Source organism: Gossypium hirsutum, chromosome D02 (genome assembly GCF_007990345.1).
Source record: "Gossypium hirsutum isolate 1008001.06 chromosome D02, Gossypium_hirsutum_v2.1, whole genome shotgun sequence".
NCBI classification, from domain to species: domain Eukaryota; kingdom Viridiplantae; phylum Streptophyta; class Magnoliopsida; order Malvales; family Malvaceae; genus Gossypium; species Gossypium hirsutum.
Window position 1 is genome coordinate 69624759 of NC_053438.1, and position 7635 is coordinate 69632393.

Below are 7635 nucleotides of genomic sequence, written 5' to 3' on the forward strand. Positions count from 1 at the left end.
AACAGGGTTCTATAGAGAGAAAAATGCTCTTAACCGCACTCAAATTCACGTTCTCAAGCTCGGCATAGCCATTGATACACATTCACTCTTCACATGCACGTCACTATGACTTAATTCATGGTCTTTACATAATGTTTGTGGACAATACATGAGATTTCATAACTATTTGAACCTTTTATTCCCTCAAAATTTCGTGAATTGTAAGCAAGGGAAGATCATGTCTTCACCAAACTTATCCAAATGGTATGAAAAATAGTTGTATATCTTTGTAATTTACGAACCGGAAAGGAAAGGAACTTGAGCTAAAGTCGAGGGTAAGGAAATGTGAAGGTTATTAACCGCTAAATAAGCAGCAATACCGGCAGCGTAACCGGCAAAAGCAAAACCACTCACCTGCAAGAAAACAAATCTTTTACTAAAAATTGATCCCTTTTTATTTCTCTGAAAAGGGAATGTAACCGAGAGAGGAATTACCTTTCGGAAATACCAAAAGAAGTCGATTTTTTCCATTCCCATGTATGCAACTCCGGCTGCAGACCCGATAACTAGCATGGATCCACCAGTACCGGCACAATATGCAACAAGTTGCCAGAACTCGGAGTCCTGGGGAAATGAAGTGAGATCATACATTCCCATTGTTGCTGCGACAAGTGGGACATTGTCTATAATTGCTGACACAACTCCTATTGCACTTGCAATCAGTTCAACGCTAGGGATATGAGCATCAAGGTAATTTGCCAACTCCCGAAGAAGACCAGCTGATTCTAGGCTGCAGAAAGTACAACTCAGATATATCAAATAGAGAAAGATCGAATATAAAACTTAATTATATAAATGAGGTAACGATAAATATAAGCAATGAAGCTTCGATTTGAAGTTGTTGAATGTCAAACAAGACAAAAATTAATGCTCTCAAACAGACAGGGATACTGTTATCTTGTATTTACCAGCTCACGGACAAAAGGATTCCGAGGAAGAAAAGAGCTCCTTGAGTATCGATCCTTGATAAAGCTTGTGGAACTTTCAGTTTTTGCCTTTCGGATTCACCGTAATGAATAGCATCGGTCAGAATCCAAAGAACTCCAAGTCCGAACAACATGCCCATAAAAGGAGGCAAACCGGTTAAAGCCTTGAACACTGGAACAAAAACCAAAGCACCAATACCAACACAGAAAACAAGTTGCCCTCTCGGAGCCATTTGTTGAGATGCCAAAATATTGGGAGAATCTTGTCCTTTCCCGTTTACTTCACTGAACGAGGAAAGAAAACATGCATCATTTCAACAGTATTTTGTGAAGTTTAAGGTAACCTCTTAAAACTGAACTTTCCCAACATGTCTTGCCCATGCAAGGAACATACCTAGTCAATGACATAAGCGCCAACGGAACAGTTAGAGAAACAAGTGAAGGTATTATCAAACCCTGTTAGCAACGAAATCAAAGTTAATTAACTCCACCTAAAGTCAGTAAAAACGAAAAATTGGTGAACCCTTGAGAATTATGAAAGAACCTTCATAGTCTGCAATGTGGATATTTGACCGTGTATCCAGAGCATGGTAGTAGTAACATCACCAATAGGAGTCCAAGCACCACCAGCATTTGCTGCTATCACAACAACAGCTCCTAGAAGCCTATTGCAATATATATTCATATAAATGGTTTTAAGAAAATTGAATCAACGTGTTACTAATGGTTCTCAATGTACTATCCTAATATACCAAGAGTTGACTCGATTGTGTAACGTACTTGCGGTATTCCGATGGAGGTACTAGTTTCCTCAACAAAGAAACCATGACTATTGTAGATGTCAGATTGTCAAGGATAGAACTAAGAAAAAACGTCACGAAACCAACCTGAAATTTTCAAGGTGCAGGTGAGACAGCTAACACAAAATCTCATCTAATATATCACACTTTCAAAATTTCTTCATAAGACTAAATATGATTGAACCTTCAATAAGATGCATATGCAAACCATCAATGATAAGATAGTCAATATGACCGTTTTGAGGAGAAATCAACTCACCACCCAAATCAGAGTTCGCGGCTTTCGAGTGGTTATGTTGTCAGTAACCAACTTAAATCCTTGATGGGCATCAACTATCTCAACAATGGTCATTGCACCAAGCAAGAAAAACACTATTTCACTGACTTCTGCAGATGCATGTGTCAATTCTGAAACAGCTATATCACTTGAAGGAGCCTAAAAGCGAAAATAAAATGTGACAGCCCCAGCATTATCAAACAAGTAAAGATAGATAAAATTGGAAAATAAGTAAGAAAACAATAGAAAAATGTCTGATGAATCGGCATATGTAGACTACCGTAGAATGCCATAAATTAAGAGAGATAGTCATAGTCATCATTTGCATAATCCTTATATAGAATAACAAGACAAATGAACACATAATTTAGCTCTCCCAAAACCCTAAACAGGTAGAAACCCAGCACGGTGCTTGAATGAAGTATCTAATACACAACTGCCTTTTGTGTTTTCATCCTAATTTACGAGAATGTTAATAGAAAGTAGCTCATAAACACAACTAGAAGTATCGGTCTTACCCCAATGCTTCGTACTACCCATAAACTCACAGCCATCAACAATCCTACACCACTTTTATTAAAGGCTAGAGACTCCTCAAATATAATGCCAGCATATCCTATTCCAAAAAGCAATGCCATAGCAATATCCTGCATTATGAAGTCAAATAAAATCAAGAAAGGGACTTCAGTGCATAATCCAATAATACGAAAAACATCACCCAAAGACAGGAATACACAAGAAACTAAAGATAAACCTGGTGGTCAGTAACCCATGTTAGGTTAATTGCCAGAGTCCCCGTTAAAGCAGCTGTGAAAACCGCAATAGTTTTCAATAAATCAGTCTTTGGCTGGTAAGCATCTTCAAACTCCAGCGAGCTAGTTTCATCAACCGAACATAAAGGATCACATGTTCCAGATTCTGAGGACAGCCCCTGTTGAAAGTTTACACGAACAATCAAAATACAAATACAAGTACATGTCCAAGCAATCACAAAGTGTAGAAATCTATTACAGCACAAACGGGCTAAGAACTGGAGCAAAGTATGGAATCAAACAATTACAGCACAAACAGGCTAAGAAGTAAAACAATCCAGATTAGAACTAACTGACTGACTAAAACCCACACATAGGAGACCCACGCGTATGATTGCACATAGTGCATCTAGAACATAGGTAATGAAGACACGGAGCCTCCGCCTTTGCCAACTGTGCCAAGGCCTCGTTGGCAAATCAATCTTATTTCTAAACATCCGCAGAAGGTAATTTATAATAGTAATCGCTTGAAAACTACATCAAATTCTACGAGCTCCTCGTTTACTGTCTTAATTCAAACTTAAACATACACTACCAAGATAAAATCTTAAACTCAATGAACTAAAAGAACAGGCAAATAGGTACCCTTAACTAAACATGACAAAACAAACAAAATCAAAGCAAAAAGGCTCTCACCCAAATCCATAAATTAAGAAAACAAGAAAATGGGTACTCAAAAAACGAATTTTTATTAAAGAAATAGGGATAGAAAGAACAAAAACCTTAATCTGCTCTTCATTGTTGGGTTGAACTTGTCGTTGACTTGGAGAAGAAGAGCCCCTGGCCTTATCCTCAGCTCTAGCAATAACACCATTGCTAAGCAACCTTGGGGCTCTGATTCTATAAAGGGAAGTTCCAAAGCTAGGCAAGGAGTAGACAGAAGGCGCGTGCAAAGATCGGTTCTTGAAACGACATGAGGGTGAAAAATGAGTCCCAATTGATAAGGCAGCCATTAAAAGCCCGGATTTTTTTAAAAGGAAAGTAGTTGGAGGTTGAAAGAGAGTGCCTTTCACTCACAAGGAACAAGTCATCTGGGACGATGGTAATATGGGCACTGCTATTGCCACTTGCAAGGTCTCAGTCTCACGTGAGTGTGGAAGCAGTGGTGATGAGAGTGCAAATTGCAAAAGAGTAGAACTTCTTTTCTGCTTGGGATTTTGTAAAGGAATCTAAAGGGTTAATACCACTAAACATCACCAAACTATTGCTCATATTCTATATTGGTCCCTACACTTCAAAACTTTCGGATTGTTTCCTTAAAGTATTTGTATTGTATCTATCATGTCTTTTCGTCAATTTAGCCAACAATTTAGACTTTATACGCTAGTTTGGATTAAATTGTAAGAATGTGTGTATTTAGCATGTTAAGAAAACAAACAATATTGTTAAAATTTAAGAGATTATTTTCTCAATACATCATATCCAAGTCATTCATGCATATGCTAAGTACACAAGTGAAATCAGCCTAATTCATGGCACTATTACCTCGTGATAACGTACATGGGCTAATTCTAATGGTAAAAATAGATGAAATTTTTAACATAAGAACTAATTTGCTCTTTAATCTAATATATAGGGATTAATTTACCCATTTTATGAGTAGGACCATAATACTATTCAAATCCTAATATAGAGTCCTCCATAATACTTTTATCCAAAATCCGCTTATTTTAAATATACTCTAAAATTTAACACTTAAACTACCAGTAGTATTCAATTAAAATGCTTTTAAGTTTATGAACCAATTTAAAATCTGATTCATAGTTTGAGGACTTTTAGTAAATTAACCCTTACGTAAAATTTTAGAAAGTAACAATTATTAAGATATAAAGACAAGACACGTGGTTAGCTTCCATGTCTCAAATATGTCTGGTCCTCTGCCAACTAGCGTAATGTCCAGAAAAGATTAGATTAGAAAGGCCGGCCGCCTCTCTCCTCAGAACAACCAAAATCAAATTCAGAGCTACCTGCAAACATGGCCTTAGCTCAAGTCTCAGCTTCCCTTTCTCTTACCGTGCATGGTACTGTCTCTCAAATTCTTCGTCTCTTTCATATTTTTGGTTTATTTTAATAACCCATTTCATTACAATTTTCTTTGCAGATGTATCCCCTATCATCTCTCCAACAACAACCCACAAATTTTCTCGTGTACCCATTTCCAGTTTTTCAGGAACTGGTTCCATTTTTGCCACTGGTTCCCCTCTCTGTAAGCGAATCCTGTTCTGCTTAATGTTATACCCTTTTCTTTCCTTTCGTTACAAATGAACCATTTTATGTATATATATTTTTTTTTGTAGTGATAAGGGAATCATTTAACCAAAGGAAACCTATATGTAAAGCAACAACATTTACCATTAAATGTGAGCAAAGCACCAAGGGGGGTAGCAGCAACAGTTTGGATGTATGGCTTGGCAGGCTTGCTATGGTTGGTTTTGCAGTAGCCATTACTGTTGAAATATCCACTGGCAAAGGACTCTTGGAGGTACCCACTACCCCCATTGTGCCCATTTTTGTTTCTGGTTTATGTGTTTTTATGTTAAAACATGTTTTTTTTTCAATTTGGTCCTTTGCAGAATTTTGGCCTTACAACACCTTTGCCTACAGTGGCCTTAGTAGTGACTGCGTTGGTTGGTGTTTTGACAGCTATTTTCATCTTTCAATCAGCTTCTAAAAGTTCTTAAGATTTATATGTTTAATGCTGTGTTCTTTTTTGGTTCATTGAATGTTCTTCAATTGTCTTTGTCATCAATAGGATAAGCTTAACATTGTATAAGAAATTCAACTTTTGAATGAATGCCTTTCATTTTCAGCACTGTTTCAGCCATAAACATAAAGATAGAATATAGATACAAAGTTGCAATGAAATGGTTTTAACCAAAATTTTCATTTTGCATTTCGATATTTCGATCAATAAAGAGACGAGATGGCATTGTTAACAAAAAAGGGGAATGGTGAACTACACATTATATCTCATGAAGGGTTCAAAGGGTTTAAAAAGCTTTCAATTCAGAAAGTCAATGTGCTCAGATATCCATGGATTGTTGTCTGGACAAAGCCTTCGACTTTTTACTCTTTTTCTTCCTCCCACCATTCTGGTTCTTCTTTTTCTTCGGTTTCTCGTCTAAAACAGGTTGTGTGTTCTGTAAGTGTTGATGAATGGCAGCTAGTGGATCGGCTTGGAAAGCAGGATGCTCGAGAACTGCACTCAATTGTTTTCCCTCTTTCAATCTGATAAGAATTCATTCACTAAAATCAGTTAGTTATTACGAGAGATAACTGAACATTATAACAAAAGATAGAATCACAAAACCAACGGATGCACATTAATTGTTGCCTAGATTTGCAGTTGAGCTTGAAATCATTGGCTCTAGGAGCTTTCAACTCAGGGAGAAACTCCGAGAGAGCAGAGAGGTCATATGCTTTCAGTTTCTTCTGTCGACTTCGAAACTTCTTCTTCTGATCATAAACAAGCTCATTAGCAAAAATCTTCGTATTATTTGACCAACCAAACCCCACCCCAAATCCACATTTAGCAGTTGCTCCAACAGACATGCAGCGGTACCGTACAAATCTCGTTAGAATTCTGAAATATTCTTTATCTGGTCTTTCAATGTCTAATTTTTCGAGTAACTTACAATAACAAAGAATTGATTATTCTACTACTGATTATCAAAACCAACTGTTAGTAATCTTACATCCCAATCATACATTCATACAATCATCTATATGGTAAGATTCTATTTCCGAATGGTAATGAAGTTGATAATCACGGATATCAGTAAAGAAACGAGCCATATCGGATAAGTTATATATCCGAAATCCTGAATTACATATAACATAATTGACATAAATAGACACAGATATAGGCAAAAATGGAAAAATCATGGCATCAAAAGAATTTGCCATAAAATTCCAGCATTGAACCCTAAACCCAAAATAAGAATACATATATATTTGCATATCAATCGATAATGGTAACATAAATCATTAAATTTAAAGTGTTTTTCAAGTAAAGAAGATTCTTATCACCTTTGTAATGTCCTTCTTGGCAGTCAATGAAGCAACAGTATCTCTAACCTCTGCACACATATATATATAAAACAAATAGTTATTGAAACTTTAAAACATCACAGAAAAATTTAACTAAAAGTTAATTTCTGAGTTTGAACTTTGAACTCACTGGCATAGAACTGGACCTTCTTATCGAACTTTTTATCTGCTTTAGAAGAAGAATCTGGTCTGCCAAAAAAATTACACGAAATTCATAAAAAATTGCAGAAACCCAAGTTTCTAACATTAATCAAGAAAGTAAATTTACACTGAAAAAAAAATCAAAACAAAACACCCACCTGGAGCTTGGTTTCCCCATGTTTGAATAAATTCAGAGGTTTCAACTTTGAAGGAACGAACCCAAGTTAGGGTTTTTAGGATTTTTATTATTGAAGCACAACCTGAAGTAGAGAAGTAACTCAAAACGAAAAACGCTCAGCCTGCAACGAAACCCATTTATTTTAGCTTTGTTTAGAGGGTTCAGGCCTTCTTGACATGCCCAGGAAAAATTAGGGTTTTTACTGCTTATGGGCCATTAATCTGCACAAAACTTTGATTGGGTAAAATGTGTGGGCTTTTAACTTTCTTTTTCCTTGATTTTTAATTTTAAAAGTGTTTACTAACATTTATTTTAATACTATATAAATATTAATATATTTATACTTTTTATTATGTTTAAACGGTAAAATAAGTTGAGATTAAAAAACTTAAGCTCAAATCCGATCTAACAT

The 7635-nt window shown here is 36.0% G+C and overlaps 3 protein-coding genes across 6 annotated transcripts; 1 reads left to right on the forward strand and 2 right to left on the reverse strand.

Annotated features, from left to right (window-relative positions):
• Positions 1–88: 88 nt before the first annotated feature.
• On the reverse strand, positions 89–4005 carry LOC107908881 (sodium/proton antiporter 1). Its single transcript, XM_016836166.2, has 10 exons — positions 3577–4005; positions 2797–2973; positions 2561–2689; positions 2025–2201; positions 1746–1852; positions 1510–1630; positions 1360–1421; positions 948–1250; positions 475–769; positions 89–393 (listed from the first exon to the last, which is right to left on the reverse strand). The coding sequence occupies exons 1-10, from the start codon at positions 3805–3807 to the stop codon at positions 274–276; spliced, it is 1722 nt and encodes a 573-aa protein (XP_016691655.1). The 5' UTR covers positions 3808–4005; the 3' UTR covers positions 89–273.
• A 683-nt stretch (positions 4006–4688) lies between these two features.
• On the forward strand, positions 4689–5663 carry LOC107908884 (stress enhanced protein 1, chloroplastic). Its single transcript, XM_016836170.2, has 4 exons — positions 4689–4875; positions 4956–5060; positions 5152–5336; positions 5428–5663. The coding sequence occupies exons 1-4, from the start codon at positions 4830–4832 to the stop codon at positions 5533–5535; spliced, it is 444 nt and encodes a 147-aa protein (XP_016691659.1). The 5' UTR covers positions 4689–4829; the 3' UTR covers positions 5536–5663.
• A 59-nt stretch (positions 5664–5722) lies between these two features.
• On the reverse strand, positions 5723–7365 carry LOC107908883 (putative ribosome biogenesis protein slx9-like). Of its 4 annotated transcripts, none has more exons than XM_041089194.1 (5): positions 7204–7365; positions 7035–7093; positions 6884–6933; positions 6189–6307; positions 5723–6082 (listed from the first exon to the last, which is right to left on the reverse strand). In XM_041089194.1, the coding sequence occupies exons 1-5, from the start codon at positions 7221–7223 to the stop codon at positions 5878–5880; spliced, it is 453 nt and encodes a 150-aa protein (XP_040945128.1). In that variant the 5' UTR covers positions 7224–7365; the 3' UTR covers positions 5723–5877. The 4 variants fall into 4 exon arrangements, with proteins under 4 accessions (XP_040945128.1, XP_016691658.2, XP_016691657.2 ...); XM_016836169.2 differs by having other exon boundaries at positions 6189–6310; XM_016836168.2 differs by having other exon boundaries at positions 6177–6307; positions 7204–7364.
• Positions 7366–7635: the final 270 nt, after the last annotated feature.

Excerpts from the sequence above, each read along its gene's own strand:
- LOC107908881 (XM_016836166.2), bottom strand. The coding sequence starts at position 3,807 with ATGGCTGCCTTATCAATTGGGACTCATTTTTCACCCTCATGTCGTTTC. Across the intron at positions 1,631-1,745 it reads CCTCCATCGGAATACCGCAA|GCTTCTAGGAGCTGTTGTTG; the intron begins GTACGTTACACA and ends ATATTGCAATAG. Across the intron at positions 394-474 it reads TCTTTTGGTATTTCCGAAAG|GTGAGTGGTTTTGCTTTTGC; the intron begins GTAATTCCTCTC and ends GTTTTCTTGCAG.
- LOC107908884 (XM_016836170.2), top strand. The coding sequence starts at position 4,830 with ATGGCCTTAGCTCAAGTCTCAGCTTCCCTTTCTCTTACCGTGCATG. Across the intron at positions 4,876-4,955 it reads CCTTTCTCTTACCGTGCATG|ATGTATCCCCTATCATCTCT; the intron begins GTACTGTCTCTC and ends TTTTCTTTGCAG. Across the intron at positions 5,337-5,427 it reads CTGGCAAAGGACTCTTGGAG|AATTTTGGCCTTACAACACC; the intron begins GTACCCACTACC and ends GGTCCTTTGCAG.
- LOC107908883 (XM_016836167.2), bottom strand. The coding sequence starts at position 7,223 with ATGGGGAAACCAAGCTCCAG. Across the intron at positions 6,934-7,034 it reads GAAGGTCCAGTTCTATGCCA|AGGTTAGAGATACTGTTGCT; the intron begins GTGAGTTCAAAG and ends ATATGTGTGCAG. Across the intron at positions 6,311-6,883 it reads CCAAGAAGGACATTACAAAG|AAGAAGAAGTTTCGAAGTCG; the intron begins GTGATAAGAATC and ends GTTTATGATCAG.